Source organism: Choloepus didactylus, chromosome 2 (genome assembly GCF_015220235.1).
Source record: "Choloepus didactylus isolate mChoDid1 chromosome 2, mChoDid1.pri, whole genome shotgun sequence".
Lineage (NCBI taxonomy): Eukaryota > Metazoa > Chordata > Mammalia > Pilosa > Megalonychidae > Choloepus > Choloepus didactylus.
The window spans coordinates 39,751,678-39,776,026 of record NC_051308.1 but is presented as its reverse complement, the minus strand read 5'-3'; the positions used below and the strand labels follow the sequence as shown (position 1 = coordinate 39,776,026).

Below are 24,349 nucleotides of genomic sequence, written 5' to 3'. Positions count from 1 at the left end.
AAGAAAATGATACAGATAAGTCTTGTCACTGAGCTAAAAATCATAAGATACTAACTCCTAAAAGAGGAAATCACCACTGATTGGAATATATAAAGTTCCTATAAATAGTTTCCCTATATACAGTTAGATCTTGAAATGTGAAAAACTTGATTACAGGAATTTAGGGAAGGATATTAAAGATTGAGAGAAGACAGCATGAGTTCAAATGCCCTTATATGTGTAATGTTCACAAGTGGTTAATGAACTTGTGAAAATTCCTTAGTGAATTTTGAGAAATTAGGGATTCTTATTAAGTTACAGATAATTGTTTTTTCCTAGTAAAATATAGGGACAGAAGTTGTAATCAGAAAGATTCTTAAATATTGTAAGATATTGGCTATCTTACAGTAAAAACCCATTCCCAAAAAATGTACGTTTATATTTCCTGTGTAACAATAGATACTATTTTTTATCAAATTATCTTTTCAAAGGAAATTTTGCTCTTTCTTGAAAGCACAGTTCTCATTAGTTTTAGAGATAAAAATCAGTACATAATAGGAGACGGAAGAAGATGGCGGCATAGAGAGGAGTGGAAGCTAGTTTGTCCCCCTGGAACAACTAATAAACAACCAGGAACAGCTAATAAATAACCTGGAGTAACTGCGGGGGGACAAATGTGACTGTCCAGTCATCATACACCAGCCTGAATGGGGAGGAATGCCTGAGATTGCAGCATAAAATCTGTAAGTGAAAACTGCCGATCCAAGCCGGTAGCCCCCTCCCCCCAAAGCCTGAACTGCAAAGCCTGGCAGTGTTAGAGAGTAGCACTCTCTAAGCAAGCGAGTATAGCTCATCTGAGCTCCAACTGGGGTTTTAATTAACAAATGTGGACTGCCCGATGCAAGCTACAAATTCCCAACAAGCAGACAGAGGCTTTGGGTGACAACTGACCTTGGAGAGCCAGAGGCTGGCTGTGGACTGGCCCCAAAGGGGGCTTTTTGTCCCTTTTTTGGCTCAGTGGAGAAAGCCTCAGCCATTTTCAGTTCCCAGGGCTCTGACCCAGACAACAGTGGAGATAGCACAGTCAGAGACCATTCAAATACTAATGACCTCTCCTTAGGGGGTGTATCTTCCCTAAGAGGAAAAAGGTGGGGCCCAGCTCTACTACCCACCTTCCATTCAGAACCAGACCCCAGAGCCTGGGGGAAAACAGCCACGGTCCACACCTCCTTACACCAGTAGGGAGCTACAGGCTGATAGGTGCCACCTGCTGGGCAGGAAAGCACAGTGACTTGAGGCCTCATAGGGTGTACCAATGTTCTAAGACACCCTCAGGGAAACCAGATACTTCCAAGACCCGAGCGCATTCTGGTCTGGGAAAACCTGATTGGGGTAACTAAGGAAACCAGATGCCTAGACAACAGAAAACTACAACCTACACTAAGAAAAATGAAGTTATGGCCCAGTCAAAGTAACAAACTTACACTTTAACTGAGATACAAGAATTTAAACAACTAATACTAAATCAATTCAAAAAGTTTAGGAAAGATATGGCAAAAGAGATGAAGCATATAATGGAAACACTGGGCGTATGTAAGGAAGAAATCGAAAGTTCGAAAAAACAACTGGCAGAATCTATGGAAATGAAAGGCTTAACGAAAGACACAATGAGACATACAACAGCAGATCTGAAGAGGCAGAAGAAAACACTCAGGAACTGAGAACAAGGCACCTGAAAGCCTACACACAAAAGAACAGATAGAGAAAAGAATGGAAAAATATGAGCAACATCTCTGAGAACTTAAGAACAAAATGAAAAGCAGGAATGTATGTGTCATTGGTGTCCCAGAAGGAGAAGAGAAGGGAAAGGGGGCAGAAGCAGTAATAGAGGAGATAATCAATGAAAATTTCCCATCTCTTATGATTGACATAAAATTACAGATCCAAGAAGTGCAGCGTACCCCAAACAGAATAGATCTGAATAGGCCTAAGCCAAGACACTTAATAATCAGATTATCAAATGTCAAAGAGAAAGAGAGAATCCTGAAACAGCAAGAGAAAAGCAGTCCATCACATACAAAGGAATCTTGATAAGACTATGTGCGGATTTCTCAATAGAAACCATAGAGGCAAGAATGAAGTGGGGTGATATATTTAAGATACTGAAAGAGAAAAACCGCCAACCAAGAATCCTACATCCAGTAAAACTGTCCTTCAAATATGAGGGAGAGCTTAAAATATTCTCTGAAAAACAGACAGGGACAGAGTTTGTGAACAAGATACCTGCTCTACAGGAAACACTAAAGGAAGCACTGCAGACAGAAAGGAAAAGACAGGAGTGAGAGGTTTGGAACACAGTTTTGGGAGATAGTAGCACAGCAATGTAAGTACACTGAACAGAGATGACTGTGAGTATGGTTGAAAGAGGAAGGTTGGGACCATGTGGGACACCGGAATGAAAGATGAAAGATAAAGACTGGGACTGTATAATTCATTGAACCCTAGGGTACTCAACGATTGTAATAAAAGGTACAAATATGTTTTTACATGAGGTAGAACAAATGAATGTCAACAGTGCAAGGTGTTAAAAATAGAGTGGGATTGGGGGGGGGAAATACAGTCAATGCAAACTAGATACTATAATTAACAGGAAAAAAACAGTACATAATAGATGCTTTGCAAATATATGTTCAGTGAATCAAAAAGTCTAAAGTTTTTCTGTGTTTAAATAGTGAGCTTTCTATTTAATAATCATGATAAATATTCAAGCAGTTGAGAATTACACTTTATCAAGAAAAATTTTCATCCATAGTCTGTCAAGAAAAATCCTTTTTGATGTCAAACTAAGATACTCTTTTTAAGCCATAAATCATCTTCAAAAAGGTAATTACAGTTGTGTTTATATTAAAATAACTGATTTGTCTTCTTAGGGCAGTGGTTGTTCATGGATTTACCCTTGGAGAAAAGGGAGAAAAGATGTCCAAGTCTCTTGGAAATGTGGTTAATCCTGATGTTGTCATTAATGGAGGACAAGTAGGTAGTTCCCTAAAAATTCATATTACTTTTGTTTTAAGGCTTTTAAGTTGGAGCCAAACCTCTAATGATATAGTTACTTCAATATAAAAAAATAGATCTTTTATACTAATAGAGGATGCGTCATCATGATTTAAATCTAGAGTCTTAAACATAATTTTAATGAAAAAGAGAAGTGCCAGGATTGTATTTCATTTGACTCATTTTATGTTTAAGTCTCTGGTTAGGTCCTGCACCTGTTTCTTTTTTAATTGTCTGAGCTTTTAAAAATGTGTAAACTGTAATTTTATAGTTAAATCAAAATGATATGGAAAAAATGAAATTACAACTTTTAAATGCATCTTTCATTTTGTATTCTTGGGAATTGTACACTTTAAAGCAAATGTCCATATGTAATAGACGTCACATCTGCAGGTTGCTGACATATTGGTTTATTGTGGAGTAACTTTCATAAAAGAAGTCACTTGTGTATTATTTTACTCCTATGGCTTTTTACAGCCCTCCTAATACCCTATAATCATTGCTTTGTGTACAGAGTTGCTAGGGAATATTAGAAGGGAAAAACTGCCCTCCACATCCCCTCTTCTCATCATAGAAATCCATGACACAGCTTTGTATTTAGCTACCAGCTGTAATAGTATATACAGACATGACCACAGAAGAAATTAGGTATTAGCCTCTGTGCATTGAATAAGATTACAGAGCATATTTTCCTTCTGCTCTCCAGTTTACTGTTTTTAGATGCAGCCTGATTCTGAGATGGTTAGCCCTTAATTCATGTCAGTGCTGGTGTATTTTACATTTATATTCTTAGCTCATACATTTTTGAAACCTTACTTAAAACTTGTGTTCAACTAATTGCAATTGAAAACTGTTCTGTTTAGATGCTTTTTCTCAATGTGAAGGACCAAAAGCCATTCTGTTTATTTGCTTTTTCTTAATTAAAAGGACCAAAGCAAAGAGCCTCCCTATGGTGCTGATGTCCTTCGCTGGTGGGTAGCTGAGTCCAATGTCTTCACTGAAGTGACAGTCAGTCCATCTGTACTGAATGCTGCCAGAGATGATATTAGCAAGGTCAGAGTCATTTATTATTCCTATTTCTGAGAGAAAAATTAATCAAACCAATGTTTAAAAAAACTCGGTACAGTTTGTTTGGCACTGCAAAACTGAATGAAAGTGAGATCTGTACGTTTTGAGTATTGAAAACTAACTTGTTGATTTATCTGTTTGAAAACAGTAATAATACTAATAATTTAGTATTGTAAGCTGCTTTATACTTTTTTTGTGCTCAATTCTCTTTCCCATTTATTCTGTTTATCCTTATCTTCACCAATGAACTATGTGAAAATAACATTCTCACCTAATCAGATGGATAAATGGGCCACTGAAAGGTAATTTGGCCTAGGGCTGAAGAGAAATATGAGAATTCAGTCATTAGGAATATTTTATAATCAGTGGCAGTTTCTATTAATGGGCTATTGGGATGAGAGTTCTTTACCTTTTTTTTTTAAATTGAGGTTAAATTCATGTTATATAAAATTAACCATTTTAAAGCAAACAGTTCAGTGGCATTTAGTACATTGACAGTATTGTACAACCTCTACCTCTTTCTACATCCAAGAAATTTTCATCACTCCAAAGTAAAACCCCATACCTGTTAAGCAGTTACTCCACATTACCCCCATTCCCCAATCCCTAGCAAGCACCAATCTGTTTTCTGTTCAACTGATATGGATATTTCATATAGATGGAATCATACAATGTATGACCTTTTGTGTGACTTCCTGCAGTTAGCATATTGTTTTTGAGGTTTATCCATGTAGCAGCATGTTATCAGTCCTTTATCCTTTTTATGGCTGAATAATAATCCATTTTATTTATATACCAGCATTTGTTTATCCATTCATCCATTAAAAAATTTGGGTTGTTTCTACCTTTTGAACTACTGTGAAATAGTGTTGATATGAATATTCATGTACAAGTATTTCTCTGAACACCTGTTTTCATTTACTTTGGATATATACCTAGAAGTAGAATTGGAGGGTCATATGGTACTATGTTTAACTTTTTGAGGAACCACCAAACTGTTTTCCATAGTAGCCATGCTGTTTTACATTCCCATTAGCATTGTACAGGGACTCTGATTTCTCTGCATCCTCACCAACACTTGTTATTTTCTGTTTTATTGGTTGTAGCTATCCTAGTGTGTATAAGTGATTATCTCATTATGCTTGTCATTTGCTTTTCCCTAATGACTAATGATGATGAACATCTTTTCATGTGCTTGTTGGCCATTTGTATATTTTTGGAGAAATGTCAGTTCAAGTTCTTTGCCCATTTTTTAATTGGATTTTTTTGTCTTTTTTTTTTTTTGTTCTTAAGTTGTAAGAGATCTTTATTCTGGATACTAGAACTTTATCAGTTATACAATTTGCAGATATTTTTTCTCCCATTTTATAAGTTGTCTTCACTTTCTTGACAGTGCCCTTTGATGCACAAAATTTTAAATTTTTATGAAGTCCAAGCTATTTTTTTCTTTTGTTGCTCATGTTTTTGGTGTCATATCTAAGAATCCTTTGCCAAATCCAAGGTCATGAACACTTATCTCTATGTTTTCTTTTAAGAGTTTTATAGGTTTAGGGCTTATATTTAGGTCTTTGATCCACTTGGAATTTTTGTATGTGGTATGAAATAGGAATCCAACTTCATTCTTTTGCATTAGACTACCCAGTTTTCCCAGCACCATTTGTTTATGAGACTGTTCTTTTCCTACTGAGTGGACTTGGCACCCTTGTCAAAAATCAGTTGGCCATAGATACATAGGTTTATTTCTGAACCCTCAATTCTGTTCCATTGGTCTATATATCTAACCTTATGCCAGTACCACACTGTTTTGATGACTGTGGCTTTATAGTAGGTCTTAAAATAGGGAATGATGAGTCTTTTGACTTTGTTTTTCTTTTTCGAGATTTTTTTGGCTATTCAGGGCCCTTTCTGTTCCATATGAATTTGAAGATCAGCATTACCATTTCTGCAGAAAAGGCCGCTGGAATTTGGATAGGGATTGTGCTGAATCTGTAGATCACTTCGTGTAGTATTGACATTTTAACAACATCAAGACTTTGAATACATGAACGTGGGATGTCTTGCCATTTATTTAGGCTTTCTTTAATTTCGTTCAGTAGTGTTTTGTAGTTTTCAGTGTACAAGTCTTTTACCTCCTGGGTTAAATTTATTCCTAGGTATTTTATCTTCTAGATGTGTGTAAATGGAATTTTTTTCTCAATTTTCTTTTTGGATTATTTGTTGCTGGTGTATGGAAACGTAACTGATTTTTGCAGGTTGATCTACTTTTTCTTGTAGATGGATTCTTTTGAATTTTCTTTCTGTAAGATCATGTCATCTGCAAGTAGAGATAGTTTTACTTATTCCTTTTAAATTTGGATACTTTTTTTTTTTCTTGCCTAATTTTCCCTGGCTGGAACATCTAGTGCAGTGTTGAATAGCAGCAGTGACAGTGGGTATCCTCATCTTGTTACTAAAGTTAGGGGGAAAACTTTTAGTCTTTCACCATTGAGTATGATTTTAGCTGTGAGTTTTTCATAAATGGCCTTTATCATATTGGGAAACCCCTTCTATTCCTAGTTTTCTGAGTATTTTTGTTAAGAATTGTTGCTGGATTTTGTTAAATGTCTTTTCTGCATCTTTTGAGATAATTTTGTGGGTTTTTTCCCCCTTCATTCTATTTATGTGGTCTATTACATTGATTGATTGATCCTTGCATTCCTGGAATAAAGCCCTCTTGGTCATGGTATATGATCCTTTCAATATGAAGTTGGATCTAATTTCCAGTATTTTGTTAAGGATTTTTGCATCTGTGTACTTAAGGGAAATTGGTCTGACCTCAGATTATGAATGAATTTCTTCAGTTCTTGGAAAGTTTGAGAAGGACTGGTGTTCATTCTTTAAATTTTTGATAGAATTCACCAGTGAAGCCATCTTTTCTGAACCTTTCTTTGGTGGAAGGTTTTTGATTACTGGTTCAGTCTTTTTACTTGTTATAGTTCTTTGAGGATTTTGGTTTCTTCTTGAGACAATTTAGGTTGTATGTTTGTTTCTAGGAATTTTTTCATTTCTAATTTGTGTACAATTGCTTATAGTATTATAAAATTCTTTTTATTTCTGCAAAGTCAGATGTCACCATTGTCATTTTTTGTTTTAGTTGTGTCTTTTCTCTTTTTTTCTGTCAGTCTAGCTAAAAGGGTCAATTTTGTTCAAGTTTTTCAAATATCCAACATTTTGTTTTGTTGATTCTCTCAATTATTTTTCTAGTCTCTATTTCATTCTTCTCTGCCCTGATCTTAATGATTTCCTTCTTTCTGCTATTTGGGTTTACTTTGCTCTACTTTTTTCTAGTTCATCAAGATAGGAAGTAAGGTTATTATTTAAGATTGTTTTTCTTTATTAATATAGGTGTTCACAGCTATAAATTTCACCCTTAGCATTACTTTTGCTTCATCCCATAACTTTTGGTATATTGTGTTTTTGTTTTTATTCATCTCTAAGTATTTTCTATTCCCCTTGTGATTACTCTTTAGCCCAATGATCATTCTTTTCTTTTCTTTCTCTTCTCTTCTCTTCTCTTCTCTTCTCTTCTCTTCTCTTCTCCTCTCTCTCTTCTCTTCTCTTCTTTCTTTCTTTCTCTTTCTTTCTCTCTTTATTGTTTTTAATCATTTCAGTTTTTACAATTACTCTTAGAACAATTCAGGAAACTAAGGTTTTGGGGGAGAGAAGTTCTTGTACAGTTATATTACATGCACCATTTTTCTGCAAAGAATTCTGTTGGCTAGATTAACAAACTGTCATGGAAACAAAGTGTTTTTGTTGTTGTTTAAGCCATAGATCAATGCATTTATACTTATAAAAAGTCATAAATAAACATGCATTTCTCCTTTATAAACAGGTCTTAAATAGATGTCTGAACATTGCGGCAGTGATGATTCTAAATCATAATGAAATTCTAAGTTAAGGCTTTGTTTTGAAACCCATATTCATAGGCAGCTGTGATCAAAGCAAACTCTTGTCTACCAAGTTCAGTTCATCTGCCTAGGATATATGTTACCCATTGCCAACACTTGCTCTGTATCTGATGAATTATGGAATATGAATTAGTAGTAACACCATCAATTTACTTTAAGGAATTTAGTCCCCTTGCTAGGTTTTCTTTTGAGGATTTAGCCTTCAGTAGCACAGGTGCCTGCAGGCAGTGGCTCCTGACCAGGCATACATTGAGCGCGGGGCTGTTGGGCAGGATCTTGCCGTAGCCGCCCACAGTGCACAGGATGTTGGTGCACACGGCCTGGGACAGTTCACTCTCCCACGTCTGGATCAGCTCCCAGGCAGACAGCACCAGTGATGTAGGCTGCTGCCTTGCTGCTGCGGGTCGTGGCCAGCTGCTCCTCAGCTGTCCCAGGGGATCCCATGGGCCCAAGATGGCGGCAGCTCCCGTCGCGGCCACCTGGACTGCCGGGGTGCCTGAACCCAGAGCCGTGGGCTCCACTGCCGCTGCCTCAGAGGCTGCCATGGCTGCACGGCAGCAGGACCAAGCTCCCCCAGTGGTTTTTTTAAGAATGTGCACTTAATTTCCATATACTTATAAATTAACTGGTTTTCCTTATGTTTCCTTATGTTATTGTTTTCTTGTGTTTGGAGAAGTTACTTTCTATGATTACAGTATTTTTTAATTTAGTGAATTTGTCTTGTGCCCTAACGTGGTCTATCCTGGAAAATGATCCATGTGCACTTGAAATGAATTGTGTAGTCTGCTGTGGTGGGTGAAGTGTTCTATGTATGTCTGTTAGATCTAGTTGGTTTATAGTGTTATTCAAGTCCTATATTTCCTTGTTGTTCTTCAGCCTAGGATTTTCTGTCCAGCATTGAAAGTGGTATATTATAATCACCAGCTGTTATTATAGAATTGTTTGTTGCTCCCTTCAGTTCTGCCAGTGTTTGCTTCCTATATTACTAGGCCTTGTTGTTAGTTGCATATATGTTTATAATTGTTATATTTCCTTGTTGAATTGACTTTTAGTCAATACACAGTTTTCTTTGTCTCTGGTAACAGTTTCTTATTGAAATTCTATTTTGTCTGATTTAGCATAGCCATCCCAGCTCTCATTAGTTACTATTTGCATTGCATATTTTTTCCTAGTCCTTTCACTTTTGATCTAAGATGAGCCTCTGGTAAACAGCATATAGTTGGATCATGCTTCTTTTTCTATTATACCAATCTCTACTTTTTGATTGGAGAGTTTAATCCATTTACATTTAAGGTAATTATCAGTAAGACAAGACTTTCTTCTGCCATTTTCTTAATTGTTTTTGGTACATCTTATACTTGTTTGTGGTCCTTCCTTTCCTCCATTACTGCTTTCCTTTTTGTTTAGGTTTTCATTTGTAATGGGTCATTTTGAATCACTTCTTATTTTCCTTTTATGTAGATTTTTGAAGATATTTTCTTTGTGGTTACCATGGGGATTATGTTTAACATCCTAAATCTATTACAGTTAGGTTGTATTGATATCAGTTTAACTTAAATAGTCTACACATACACTGTTTCTGTAACCCTTCGTCCCTCCCCTTTTGTTCTTGTCACAAATTATATCTTTATACATTGTGTGTGGGCCCAATAACAAAGGATTGTGATTTTTTTTTATTAATTTGAATTTTAAGCCATATAGAATGATCAAGATGGCATTACAAATTGAAGAATATAATACTGGCATTTATATTTACCTATACAAGTTACCTCTATCAGCAGTCTTTATTTCTTTGTACAGCTTCAAGTTATTATCTCATGTCCTTTCCTTTCAACGTGACAGACTCTCTTTAGCATGTCTTATAGGATGGTCTTTTGATAATGAACTCCCTCAGCTTTTGTTTATCCTGACATGTCTTAATTTCTCCACATTTTTAAAGGACAGTTTGTTGGATTTATTATTCTTGGTTGATAATTTTTTTCTTTCACCATTTACTATGTCATCTTACTTCCTTCTAGCCTCCATGGTTTCTAATGAGAAAGCAGATATTATTCTTATTAAGGACCCCTTGTATGTAACACATCACTTCTCTCAAGATTTTCTCCTTGTCTTTGTGTTTTGACAATTTAACTATAATGTTTCTTGGTGTGGATCTCTGAATTTGTCCTGCTTGGAGTTCACTGAGCTTCTTAGATTTGTATTCATATCTTTCATCAGATTTGGGGATTTTGGAGGCCATTATTTGTTTAGACATTTTATTTCTGCCCCTTTCTCTCTTCTTCTGGGACTTCTATGACGCAAATATTGGTTCAGAAGTGTCCAGTGGTTTCCTCGGGATCCTTTTTGTTTTTTTTTCCCCCACACATTTTTCTTTCAGACTGGATACTTCCAATTGTTTTATCTTCAAGTTCTCTGATCCTTTTTTCTACTACCCGTTCCAGTCTGCTGTTGAATGCATCTTTTGAATTTTTCATTTCAGTTAATGTACTTGTTAGCTGTAGATTTTCTATTTGGTTCTTCTTGATAATGTTTATCTCATTATTGAAATTCTCATTTTGTTCACATATTGTTTTTCTGGTTTCCTTTAGTTCTTTGTCCATGTTTTCCTTTGGTTCATCAATCTTATTTAAGAAAGCTGATCTAAGATTTTTGATTAGTAATTCCAGTGACTGAGTTTCCTCCTGGATATTTTCATCAAATTCTGTTTTCCTGTGAATGAACCGTACTTTCTGGTCTCTTTGAATGTTTTGTAATTTTTTGTTGGAAACTGGACATTCTGATGATTATGTTGTAGTCACTCTGGAAATCTACTTTGCCCTCTCCTCAGTCTGTCAGACCAACAAAAAGAAAATGAAAAAATATATACTAACAAACAAAATACCCACATACACATAAAAGGGTACATTGCCTTACCAAGTTTTGACACAGATGCCATTGCAAAGCCAGAGGCTGCTGCTGTCAAGGCCAAAAGATGAGACCAGTGTCTGCACTGGTTCCATAGGGGTATGCCAGACCAAAAAAAAAAAAAAAAAAAGAAAGAAAAAAAAAACACTAAAAAGGAAAATGAAAAAGGTGCACTAGGTTTTTACATCCTGGTAGATGCCCATGGGAGGCCAGAAGTTGCTGCTGCTGAGAGGTCTGAAATGAAGGCTAGCATCCATACTGGTCCCTGAGGGAACCCCCAAAACTGACCTCGAGTTCTAACCCCAATTTTTGGAGGATGGTGTTCCCTCTGCCCATCCTGGCCCCTGCCATCTGCTGCCTGACTCCTGACCACATTTCTGCAGCAACCGCTGTTTCCCTAACAATGGCAGTGGTGCTGAGGAATGTGGGCTGGCCACTGGTCCCCACACCTTCACTTATGTAAGCTGAAGTTTCAGCAGTCTGTCCTTTTATCCAGAATTCCTGTGGTGGTTCCAAATATCCAATCTGGATCCAGAATTATCACCTAAGTAAAGTCCAATCTCTTGATCCAACTCTTGAATTTTTCTGGTGAAAGAAGCAATCTGTAAAACTTTCTATTCTGCCATTTTGCATTTGCCTCTTGTAAGAGTTTTTGAATTAGTCTATTTCATCTGATATTAGTATAGGAGGCACCCCTGCTCTCTTTTGGTTAATATTTGCATGGACTACCTTTCTCCATTTTCACTTTGCCTTACTTGTATCTTCAGATTTAAAGTGAGTCTCTGTTGACAGTATATAGTTAGATCATGTTTTTTTTTTTAGTCCATCCTGTCAATTTTGTCTTTCAATTGTTGATTTTAATCCATTTTCATTTAAGTTAATTATACATAGGTGCAAAGACAGACTTTTGCTCTTTTGCTTTGTTTTTTTGTATCTCGTATCTTTATTGTTCCATAATTCTTCCAATACTGCATTCCTTTGTGTATGGTTGATTTTTTCCGTTATTTTCCTAGTTGTTATTATAGGTCTTACAATTATCGTAATTTACAACAATCTAGTTTGAAATATCAACTTAGTTCCAATAACATACAAAACTCTGCTCCTATATAGCTCTTCTTCCTCCCTTTATGTTATCTCCACAGATCACATTTTTATACATTGTATGCCCATTAATATAGATGTATGGTTATTGTTTTATGCATTTGTTTTTAAAATCAGATAGGAAACAAACAGGAATTAACAAATCAAAAATACAGTAATCCTAGCATTAGTATTTTATGTAGTTCCTTTTTTCCCCAGAATTCTTCATTTCTTCATATGGCTTCAAGTTACTGTCTAGTGTCCTTTCATTTCAGTCTGAAGGACTCCCTGTTACATTTCTTGTACTGCAGATCTACTAGTGATATATTCCTTCAGCTTTGTTTATCTGGAAATATCTCCATTTCTCCTTCATTTTAAAAACTGTTGCGTTTTTTTCTTTCAGTTCTTTAAATTGGTGATTGCCTTCTGCTCTCCATGTTTCTGATGAAAACTTGGCTATTAATCTTACTGAGAACCCCTTGTATATGATGAATTGCTTCTTTCTTGGCTGCTTTCAGGATTCTGTTTGAGCTTGGAGAGTTTCATTTTAGTGTGTCTCATTGTGCCTCTGAATTTATCCTACTTGGAGTTCTTTGAGCTTCTTAGATGTCTTGATTCATGTCTTTCATCAAATTTAGGAAGTTTTTGACCATTATGACTTGAAATATTCTTTCTGCCCCTTTCTCTCTCTTTTCCTTCTGGGATTTCCATAATGCATATGTTGGTCTATTGATAGTGTCCCAGAGTCCCTTAGGCTTTGTTCTCCATTCCTTTTTGTTTGTACTCCTCATACTGGATAATTTCAGTTGTCCTGTCTTCAAGTTCATTGATTCTTCTATTTAAATGTGCTGTTGAACACCTCTAATACAGATTTTTTATTTCAGCTATTGCACTTTTTAGTTCCAGAATTTCTGTTTGGTTCCTTTTTATAATTTCTGTCCCATTATTGATATTCTCATTTTCAGACAGTGTTTTCCTGATGTACTTTAGTTCTGTGCTGATGGTTTCCTTTAGCACTTCGAGCACATTTAAGGCAGTTGATTTAAAGGCTTTGTCTAAAATATCTGATGTCTGGGCTTCCTTAGTGATGGTTTCTGTCACTTTATTACCTGTGAATGGACCATACTTTCTTGTTTCTCTTTATGCCTTGTCATTTTTGTTTGAAAACTATGCATTTTAAATATTATAATGTGGTAACTCTGGAAGTCCTATTCTCCCTCCCTAAAGTTTGTTATCGTTAATTGTTGAGGGTTGCAGTCATTTGTTTTGTTTAGTGTCTTTCCCAAACAATTCTTGCAAAGATTGTATTCTCTATTCCTTTATCTCAGCAGTCAGTCAGTGATCTGAAAGAGATTACCTTAAATGGCTGGAGCCAAAAAAAAAAAAAAAAAAAAACACGAAAAACTTTCAAACCTTTGCACATTGGTTGTGAGCTCGGGTACTCTTTCAGTGTTAAACCAGGCTGCCAACAACTCCACTGTAGTTTTCACTCCTGCTTGCATGGGGGCCAAAAAAATCTGCCAGAGAAGATGTATAGGGTTCTCTCAGGTCTTTTCTGAGCATGAGTCTGGTCCTGGGCAAGTGTGCTTTATTTGGATTCTCTGGCATACACAATAGTCCTTCATAAAGCCCTTAGTCCCCGAAGAATCTTCCTCTTTAGCCACCTTCTTCCCATACTTTGAGTCTCTGCTGTTTGTCCTTCCTGCTGTCCCTTGTTCCCTATATAGCTATGGGTAGGCTACGTTTTTAAATGCTTTCAACAGATGCCATCTGGAAAGCCACTCCGGCCCAAGGGAGAGCAAAACAGATAGCTTCTGTGCTGTTTCCTCAGGAAACTACCATACAGGTCAAAATGCACAACCACAGTTTTTTTGCAGTCAGGTCTGTATAGTCCCCCTTGGTACCAGTAAGCCATGCACCAGGAATACAGGCTACCATCCCCATAGTTTCTCCAAGTTAAGGAATGGAGGATCGTAGATAAGCAAAAATGCTATAAAACTTTTTTACTAAAATATTGCAGCTACTTTTTTCATTAAACATTCCCTTAGTTGCTACATGGGATTTGGAATAGATTCCAGAGTTTTGAAAAAGTTTTTTGCCAGCTTAGTGGTTGTTTCAGAGGTGAGACCAATTCTTAAAGCTCCCTACTCCACTATATCTGTGATGTCACCTAAGAGTTTGAGTTTTGTTTTTGTTGCTTTTGCATTTATAGTCTTACTTAAGAATGATATAATGAAAAATATCCCATTAGGAAAATGACACATGTGGAATGATACTTAATTACAGTATAAAATAACTTTTCAGTGACAACTGATGGCTTCTGTGTTTTTTAACTGCATACTTTTTTCCAATTTGAATAGCTTAGGAATACACTCCGCTTTCTTTTGGGAAATGTGACTGGTTTCAACCCCAAAACAGATTCAATTCCTGCTAAGGATATGTATGTCATAGACCAGTATATGCTACATTTACTGCAGGATTTTGCAAGTAAGGTAAGTGTGAATTAGTAAGTTTTTGGAAAATAGAAATATCAGCAGTTATTCTGTGTTAAAATTTTAGTTTAGCCTTGCTAAAAACAGTAACTATAGCAATGAGAAAGTTATATTTGATAAATTTTATAATTGTTAGATTGTTGTAGACCTTAGTAGAAAGTATTAAGATTTCCTTTCTAGGTTTTCAAAAGACTTGAGAAATACAGAGCGCAAACAGTATGGCCAGCTTTCCCGAGATCAGATTTTACTCTGAAGATTGGTTCTCTTTTTCTCCAACGGGAAGGAACAAAGTAGTTATATTTTATTTAGCTGCAGAATTAATTAAATGACTATTTCCATGTGTCTTCTAAGTTATTTACATACATAACTTTAAATATAAGCACAAATAATTTGTGTTTTCTCAAAATTTGAAATGCGGTTACTTCAGTGTGTCCTTAAATCAGAGGAGCATACCCAGATTTTTTGCCCAGTTTTATTTTTCACACAGCAATGAGGGAACATTAATGAATTGTTGATAAACTGCACTCTTTACTGTTTTAAAAGGGTCTGATTCATCATTTAAAAACCTTATCCTTTCCTTTGATGGGTGTTCTTTTGTAGTTTCCAGGTTAGAATATTCTGTATTTTGAGTATAGTCCAGCTTGTTATCTAGAAATGACCTGTACCTTTAAAAGACCCTTAAGCGCTCTCGCATATCACATTTTGTATTTGCCTGCCTTTCAGAGTTTTTAAAAAAACATTTTTCTTATGCTGTCTTGCATTTTCATTTACTTACTCTGTATTCCAAATGTGTTTTGGCTTTATTCCCTAGATTACTGAGTCATATAAACAGTATGATTTTGGAAAAGTTGTTCGGCTATTACGAGCATTTTACACTAGAGAACTCTCCAACTTTTATTTCAGCATAATCAAAGACAGGTATGTGTGACTGAACATTAAAATACCCAACACATATTTCTTGAGTGTTTTACTTTGTGCTTAGCGAATGTTCAGGATACAGTGGTGAGTTGGTGAGTAAGAGAGGCAGTATTGTGCAGTTATGAAGTTGAGTTTTGAAGTCAAGCCTGATTTTCTTTTTTGCCCTGCCACTTACTAGGTATGATTTTGGCCAACTAATCTAATCTCAGTTTCTTCATCTATAAAATGAGGATGATAATGCCTACCTCCTAATGTGTTTTCTGAGTATTAAAAGATAATGTAAGCATATGAGTAATGCTTAATGCTGTGTCTAACTGCTAATATGAGATACTGATGACACAGTATTTGCCCTCAAGGAGTTTGCAAATATTGAAGAGAAGAGAGAGAGAAATATACAGGCAATTATTATATAAGTTTTTATATTAGTAATATCCTTTTAGAATAGGGCTTGGTGCTGTGTCTTCATTTATTGCTCCAGTATGCATTTGATGGTGCTGTCTTTATAATAAATCATCCAGTGTGAGGCTTCAGCCCTAACTAATTCAAGGGAACCCAGGACTTCCCACATAGGGATTTGAACTCGCAAGTCCTCCTTTAAAAGACTAAAAGTATTGTCAGGGTCACATTTTAAATATCATCAACTAACGTGTTAATTGTTCTTTTAATACAGCAGTCTAGGCTCGTTAATAGTTACGTTAAAATAAGAATTTTACATAGCATAGCTTTTGAGTTTTTTGAGGAGGTGGGCTCATGTGAAGGGAATATGGTGCCATAGAAGATAAATGATCAGAAAATTGTATGACAGAGTATTTCATTAGAAGATGATTAGAACCACAGGATTAGCCACTGGAAGGATAAATTCAAACTGAGGGAAATCCTATCTTAGTGATCATAATATATCAAGTGGTATCAATTGCTGAGTAAACTCTTCTTGTTTATAGGCTTTATTGCAATCATGAAAATGATCCCAAACGACGCTCCTGTCAGACTGCATTAGCTGAAATTTTGGATGTACTAGTTCGTTCTTTTGCTCCCATTCTTCCTCACTTGGCTGAAGAGGTCTTCCAGCACATACCTTATGTTAAAGGTAAGGAATACTTGACTTGTTTTCTAAATGAAAAAGATCCCTGATGAGGGTGCAGCTTTTACTTCTATTTACTTCAAGGGAGGAGCACTTTCTCATCTATGATGAATGCTTTGTCATGACATGTCTTGGTCATTTAGCAGTTTCTGCATTAATTGCCAAGGAGTAGGGGGGATTTCAGAATGGCTACTGAGCCGTCACCAGTGCTTTCAGATATGTATTACCAGCTTTGCAATATTGAGAAATCACTTTTCCTTAAATACCCTTATAAATGTTCCAAAACATATTTTAGGTTTTATTAAAAGAAAAAGTTTAGTGCTTTTAAGTGAATATTTTTAGGGTAGTTTTTTCTCCCCTGATTATGTGAAGCTTATGGAATATTAGAAGTTAGGTAAGTTTAGAAGGGGTGGAAAGTTCCTCATAGTCTTACTATCCATTCACCCTGTTAATATAGGGATATTTCCTTTTTACTTTTTTCTGTATATACTATTTTCTTTGATAGATTCTTTGGTTTAAATGTAATGTAATTGTTTCCCATTATTGATATAAATGGTAAATATTTTCATGGCTCTGTTATATTTCATCACATGATTAATTAGCATAAAGCACAGTTATTTCCCACTGTTAGTAAATGTTTAGTAGTTAGAACTTTTTATACAGTTTAGAACATATGTGAATCAATTAAAATTGGTGTTTGTTTTAAGAACCCAGAAGTGTTTTTCGGACTGGGTGGATTAGTACAAGTTCTGTCTGGAAGAAGCCTGGATTGGAGGAGGCAGTGGAGAGTGCATGTGCAATGAGAGATTCATTTCTTGGAAGCATCCCTGGCAAAAATGCAGCAGAGTACAATGTTATCATTGTGATAGAACCTGGACTGCTCTTTGAGATAATAGAGGTATGCAGCAATTTGTACTTTTTTAAATATTGGCTAATATCTTACAAATTCACATGAAGTTTGCTTTAAAAAATCTAAGATACTTTTATTGTTTTAATTTAGAAATTAGGATTGTGATTGTCACTGATTTTTTGTTTCCTGCAATTCTATGCTTCCTTTCCTTCTGCTGCTACTTACTTTATAGGAAAGGAGAAGGAATAATGAAGTTCTGTTTGAAAAGAAAGCCCTTAAAGCTGTTTTGGAGGACAGCTGACATCTAAATCATGGCAGAGTATTATAATATACTTAAATGGAGAGTTTTGTATTACGGGTCCAGTTTTCTGAGACTTTTGTCCATCTGGACGAGTTTCAAAACAAATCCAGAAAAAGATTTCTATATCTTATGAAATCTGGAGAAAATTTATCTTCTCCAGCAGAACATTCATGTGTATCCCACAGGGCTATGAGAATTTTCTTCTTGGGCTCCTTAGGGGTTGATTTGTCATGTTGGCTTATAGTTTAACATACTAAGTTGAGGTTTTTTACTAGTCTTACTGCTTAAGAGAATTGGCAGTGTTCCTTTTTCCAAGTTTTTAAGTTTTACCTGTTTCATAGTTTTCTAAAAAAAAATACCTATCTCATTTTGGTTGACATGCTTAATTTTAATTTTTAATAATGGAATTAAAATGATTTTAAGATTTGATGCTTGAAATGGATCATGGATATGAAGTTGTAGATCACATAACAGAATTTCAAATAAGATTTTCACATTTTAAAATTTAAGAACTGAGAAGATCTGACTGCTTCATTTTACAACCAGTGCAGCTGGGACAAGGCTACACAGTAGTCTTGAGCTATTTTTTCCCCCCTACATATTATGTTTTCTTTGATTTTATTTGTTTTGATTAATAAGCTGAAACAAATGCAGCTTCTTTTGGGTCATTTACTTTGGAAAGAACATGTTGGGCTTTTTAAAACTGTGAATGTATTAGTTAGGAATTATGCTAAGTAGCTGTCAGATGGCTTACTTTGGAGTTCTGGTTCTGTCTATTACTAATTACATGAACTTGTTAAAAACATTAATCTATAAGTCGCCTATTTTCTCATGAGGTTTCTTTTGTTTGTTTCTTTGTTTTAAGGAATATCTGTATTACTTAGCTCATAAACTCATTTTGAAGATCAAAATTACAATGAAAAATGTAAAAGTGCTATAAAGTATTATTCTTATCAGACATCCAAATTGGTGTACTTCAGTTGGATTCTGTGCATTTTTCAGATTGCCACCACTGACCTACATTGCTAAAAGGCAGGTCCTTGTTTAAATAGTTTCTTAAACCCCTCTCCTTATCTAGAGAGCAGGATACAGGATCAAAAGAATGGGCTTTGTGGTTGACAAACAACTGGGCTTGAATTCCAGCCCCACCACCTGTTAGTTGAGAAACTTGGTTTCATTAACCTCTCTGATCCACTGTTTCCTTATTTGTAAAATGGGTATAATTAACACCTGATAGGATTTTTGTAACAGTTAGAAATAATGGACACTTACCATCTAGCAAAGTGTCTGGCATAGATTATATCCTCAGGAAATACTACTGATTGGAAATTTTTAATTAAAACCTTTCACACATAAGCTCAGGACATAATGGTACTAAAAGGTTCCTCACCAAAGAAAAGAATTTGCAACGTCTGTTTTTAGAATCTCTCAGATTACGGTAAAAAATTAATTTAGATAGTAACTTTCACTTACTTACCTCCAGATGCTACAAACTGAGGAGACTTCCAGCACCTCTCAGTTGAATGAATTAATAATGGCTTCCCAGACAACCTTACTCACTCAGGAACCACTAGAGATAACTGCAGATGTAATTAAGCTTGAAGGGACATTCCTAATCAATTTAGAAGGTAAGACAGAGGTGAGAGTTAACAATGGTATTTGAATAATCATAGGTAATCTCCAACTTTCCAATGGACTATATTCTAAAGGCAGATATATACTTGGAATACATCTTTTCTATGGAAAGAGTATAAACAATGGCCAACTTCATAAGCCAGCTCTTAGAAGTGTTCTACCCAGTGATTTTGAAAACAGAATGCTAGGAATAGAAGAGGAAGAGTTTTCCTTCCTTTTCTTTGAATAAGTAAGTGTCAGCTTATGTGAAGTTAGTCTGATGTGCTCCTATTTCCCTTTTGTGTCCCTCTCCTTTGGTACTTAGTACCCTAGTACTGCCCAGTGTTGATTCTAAAATGTCCTATCACATCTCAAATTAAAAAAATATTATTTAGCCATTAGTGAGGGATTAAGGGGGAAATTTTATTGAACTCAATGCCCACAGTCATATCTCATAAGCAAGCATTTTGTAGCTATTTATTTTATTGGGCATGTTTAGCAATCTAATTAATCCTCTGTGATAGAGATGACTAACACAGGAACAGAATAACTAACAAGCAGATATTTTGGGAAGGGTGGATCCGCTTGTGTTCTTCTTAATACCTTTCAGTTACCAGCAGAAAAGTGGGAGGCTGTTTTAGAGGGGTTATTTTAAATTTGAAGTTTGACTTTATTAAGCACATAGTAAAGATTATGGCTTAATTTGCTTTTGAAAATATTAACGAGCTTTTTAGAAAGATTAGAAAACTTATTTCTCTGAGGTCTAAAAATATTAGTAGTAAAGAAATTTACATTTCTTTTTTATCCAAACCAATTAAGTTTTGTATGGGGACACTGGTACTTTTATTTTATTCTTAGTCAAGTGTGTATCTGGAGAATCAGTGTAATTTATCAGAACGACACCTGCATTAAGAGCTACAAGGCCTGATCTGCCTCAGTAGATACAGAGCTCAGTGACTTGGGGAAAATCAGTTAATCTCACAGGGTCTCAGATTCCTCAGCTCCTTTCAATTGTCAAATTGTCTGATTCCACTGTCTTGGCTATGTTAGAATGCAGTATGAGGCAGTATCTCACAGGCTTTCCCAGGGCAGGAAGGAAAAAGCTTTGAGAAAGGAACACCTGCTAAAACAGTTAATAAAGAATGATACACATTGAATGGCCTGTCAGAATACTCTTCTGGGTATTTTTCTTTAAACAGGTGGTGATATTCGTGAGGAGTCTTCCTATAAAGTAATTGTCATGCCAGCTACCAAAGAAAAATGTCCTCGTTGTTGGAAGTATACAGCTGAGTCTTCAGATGCTCTCTGTCCCCGATGTGCAGATGTTGTTGGTGGAAAGTAGTACTTCACTCTGGTGTTAACAGCTTCTGAGCAATAACCTGCTGACAGTACTGACTGGGAGTTTAGATGGATTATCCACAGTATTGGATTTCACTGATTGGGAGTTTAGATGGATTATCCACAGTATTGGAAAGAAATCCAAGATTTAGCTGAGTGGAAGAGAAGATGGGGGAAGGTAAAGATCACAGTCAGTCAGAATTATAAAAAATATTTCCTGTGACTGAGAAAGAATGTGTGTATATATATGGACTTATTCAGAACATGGCCACTGAATATGCTTACTTTCAAAAATGTGGCTGAACAGAAAATGTTCTATATTTTATAAGTTTTTAGCACAATATTTAGAGTTCTGTAAAATAAAGTCATCTTGGTAAAATACTGACTGATGTTGGTGAAAATAGTTGTGAATATCAAGTGAAAAAATGGGGTTTTGAAAGGGATTGGTAGAATTGTGTTTTACTTAAGAGATAAAAATAATTTCATTCTGCCCTTCAAGCCAATACCAATATTTCCGGAATAGCTAGCTTTTTGGGTTGTACTGGAAGGAAAAAATATCACCAAATTTGTTTTTTTCATATAAGAGGAAAAAAAAAACCCTTAACACTTAACTTATGAATGCCAGGGAAACAATATGAAAGCTGAAAATTTATTTCACTAATATACATGAGTTCACAACAATGAAAAGACACAGAAGAAAATGGCAGTATATACAGAATTTCACTACTTACAATACATTACAATAAGTAACTGAGCATTTTATAAACAATTTACTATTGGATTAAAATCTTTCTACGGATGGCTAATTCTGTTCAGCAGAAATGTTACTTTTAGAGGCCCAACAAACCCATTCATATCAGGTTGAGAGGGCTTTCACTGTTGTTATAGTGTACTTTAAAAATGTTTATTTCCTATAAATGATATGGACCACTGCAACAACTAAGTGAATGTTTTACTCAGTATAAGCTTAGTATTAAGTCTGGGTTTTCCGTGATTTTAAATTGCAATTGTGGTTTTTTTTTTTTTTTTTTAACTGTTTCTTTTGACTGTAGATGAATTTTTATAACAAAGGTGAAACTCTTCTTTTTTGCAAAAGGATGAAGCATTTAGAAGCTTGGTGCTATATCTCTACATCTAACCTGGCCCCTCTTGTTCTTCAAACACAACCCTTGCTATAGAAGTTTTGATTATTTGAACACTTTTATTTATTTTCCTCTAACATTATACAGTGGAATTAATTTAAACAAGGTATAAGAATGTATATTTAATGCTAATAAAGAAAGGTGAAGGGAGGTAAGAATAAATTCAGAAAACCACTACTGGGAATTGGCTTCCCATCAGTAAGTGCAACACACCCTTTCTTTCAGAAACCACCCATTTGACATAAAATTTAATTTGTTTGTTTCTGGCTCTTTGTTGTTACAGAATGCATACATGGGTTTTTAGTTTTCTTTCTTCCTATCAGATTTTAGAGCCCTCGATGAAAAAGTAAAATATTCAACTATTATTCTTAACCAGACAACTCAGAATTTTCAAATTCTATCCATGTTAAGTTTTAGGATTACAAATCCTAAAAATCAATGATTTGTGTTATGCTTCTTTGGGCCATATTTCAGCTTTTTAATACTCTCAACTATACCCAGATTTGAATATGTGTCCTACCATAATAAGCTTAACCAGATTTGTTATCTAAAATGCTTAATAGGTATTCCAAAAAAAGTGATAATGGAACCAAGTGAGGATTTAATTTTTAAAACTGCCTAAAATTCCAACTTTCTTTGACCAGCTTCGTATCATATACATAAGGGCATTTAGAGCGTTTAGAAAAATCACAGGCAGCTAATTTCTTAGAACACCTGTAATAAGTGACTTTTTATATAAAGCTAGACAGGTTTAGAAGAAATCATGGGGATTCAAGCAGAGGCTGGGAGGCTGGATTGGCTTACAGCCCTTTTCAGTGCTACTACTATACAAAATGTGTGCCTCAATCAGACATACAGGCTCCACTCCAAATACTCAAGGCATCTTAAAAATTTACCTGTCAAGATTTTAAATTTGATAGTTACTTAAGTAGTAATTAAGTTCTAAAACAGGTAAGTTCTTATCTGGAGGTGAGCTTTTAGTTAAAAAGAATTCAAAGCAAATTATCCCCACGCATCACACATTTTTTCTTTTTGTCTCTGAAAGACATACTCCTCAACCTTGTACAATTACTAGAGCTAGCTTCTTTCAAGGAAGTGAAGAAACAAACCTCTGTATCACATGAGTTAGTATGAATAACAATTGTAATTCAAGACACCAATAATTGCATTGTATGGCTACATTCCAAAGAAATGCCACAGTAAATACTTGGTATTTGTAGAGCGCAGAGCACTTTTCCAAGGTTTGGTTAATTTGATTTTAATCAAGAAATATTTATTCAGTACTTGGACTGCTCTAGGCACTATAGGGTACAAAATTAGTTGTATTTTATCCTCTCAATCCAGTTGTGAGGTAGGTTTGCTAAAGCTGTAATATCACTAAGCATTTTCTATACTGTTCCCAAGGACAGACAGGTAACATTACCAAATCCCAGAAGGAGACATTTCTAAATACTTATAGGAAAAATAAAGTTGGGCTTAAAATTTTCAGCTTCTCTGCCTTTTTTGCTTTTTACACAAGTTTTACAAAATAATACATTTTTACAATTACCAGATGTGTATATAACTTTGAACCTTGGCAAAAAGCAAACCTTGAACTTACATTATATTTAATTTTGCATTGTTGATCCTGCATCTCAGATTCTCACTTTTGGCAAGTACAACAGGTTAAGGGTTCTCTTTAGTGTCTCTTCTAATGAAAACTGATGATCTCGAACCCATTTTTCTTCCACAAGCAAGGTCACCCCCCTCTGATGGCAACAGCACAGTCTCTGGGAAAGGAACCCCATCAGCATCCAGAACTCCCGGGTGGCAGCCCAGGACAGGATTAAGCATGATAACAAAAGCATTCTCCAACATCTATTAAAAGAGAGTGGGATGTCTGTCTGACTCCTGATGGGGGCTGTACATGAACACATTTAAATTTAATTATAACAACATTTTGAGTATGAAATATAGAATCTTAGTAAGAACATAATCTGTAACTTAAAACCAATTTAAAATAGTGAAGTTTAACAATAAATCCACTGAAGTGCTTGAACTAGAAATAACCAGTAAAACATCTGTTATTAGTATTTATGGTATAATTAATATTTGTTTATATTTTATCTTCAATAGTAACCAAAGGAATGGAATTTAGCCAGGACTGCACTTTTTAAAAGTAATTTTTTAAATATATTTTACCAAGAAAAAAAAATTCCTTTCCTAAGATTCCAGTTCTTACTCTGTAAAATAACCATGCACTAATTCATATTTTAATCACAATTTTAGACTTTTCATTATCATTAATCCAAAAGATAAATGTCATGAAGAAGGAATAGATATGGCTTCCACAGCATCAATGAGGTGTAAGGCTAGACTATATTGCCCATGGTTTTCTGGTAAAAGCTCAATTACTTTATTTACTAGTTTAGCTGTTGTTGCAATTGGCACTTGAGTATTTTGAAGATCCTGGGGATCCTGCAAATGGGACACAAAAGTAACCCATCAGTTATATACAGTTATTGACCCGAGTTATCAGGAAGATAGCTATTTGCCAATGAAAATGGTTTTCTTTGGAACTAGATAAGTTAAATTTGGA

General features: G+C 35.2%; 2 protein-coding genes across 4 annotated transcripts in view; one reads left to right on the top strand and one right to left on the bottom strand.

The window, feature by feature from the left end:
* IARS2 (isoleucyl-tRNA synthetase 2, mitochondrial) overlaps positions 1-21,487 on the top strand; it is a 98,226-nt gene extending 76,739 nt beyond the window's left edge. Inside the window, exons 16-23 of one of the 3 annotated variants that reach the window (XM_037823538.1) lie at positions 2,910-3,012; positions 3,961-4,086; positions 14,396-14,527; positions 15,339-15,445; positions 16,387-16,532; positions 17,234-17,424; positions 19,161-19,305; positions 20,491-21,487. In XM_037823538.1, coding sequence (XP_037679466.1) covers positions 2,910-3,012; positions 3,961-4,086; positions 14,396-14,527; positions 15,339-15,445; positions 16,387-16,532; positions 17,234-17,424; positions 19,161-19,305; positions 20,491-20,633 — 1,093 coding nt within the window. In that variant the 3' untranslated portion in view covers positions 20,634-21,487. The remainder of the gene's footprint in view (positions 1-2,909; positions 3,013-3,960; positions 4,087-14,395; positions 14,528-15,338; positions 15,446-16,386; positions 16,533-17,233; positions 17,425-19,160; positions 19,306-20,490) is intronic. The other 2 variants (XM_037823546.1, XM_037823555.1) reach the window with 2 other exon arrangements.
* Positions 21,488-21,612: 125 nt separating this feature from the next.
* The window catches only part of RAB3GAP2 (RAB3 GTPase activating non-catalytic protein subunit 2), a 147,557-nt gene continuing 144,820 nt past the window's right edge, over positions 21,613-24,349 (bottom strand). Inside the window, 1 exon segment of the mRNA XM_037823524.1 lies at positions 21,613-24,228. Coding sequence (XP_037679452.1) covers positions 24,073-24,228 — 156 coding nt within the window. The 3' untranslated portion in view covers positions 21,613-24,072.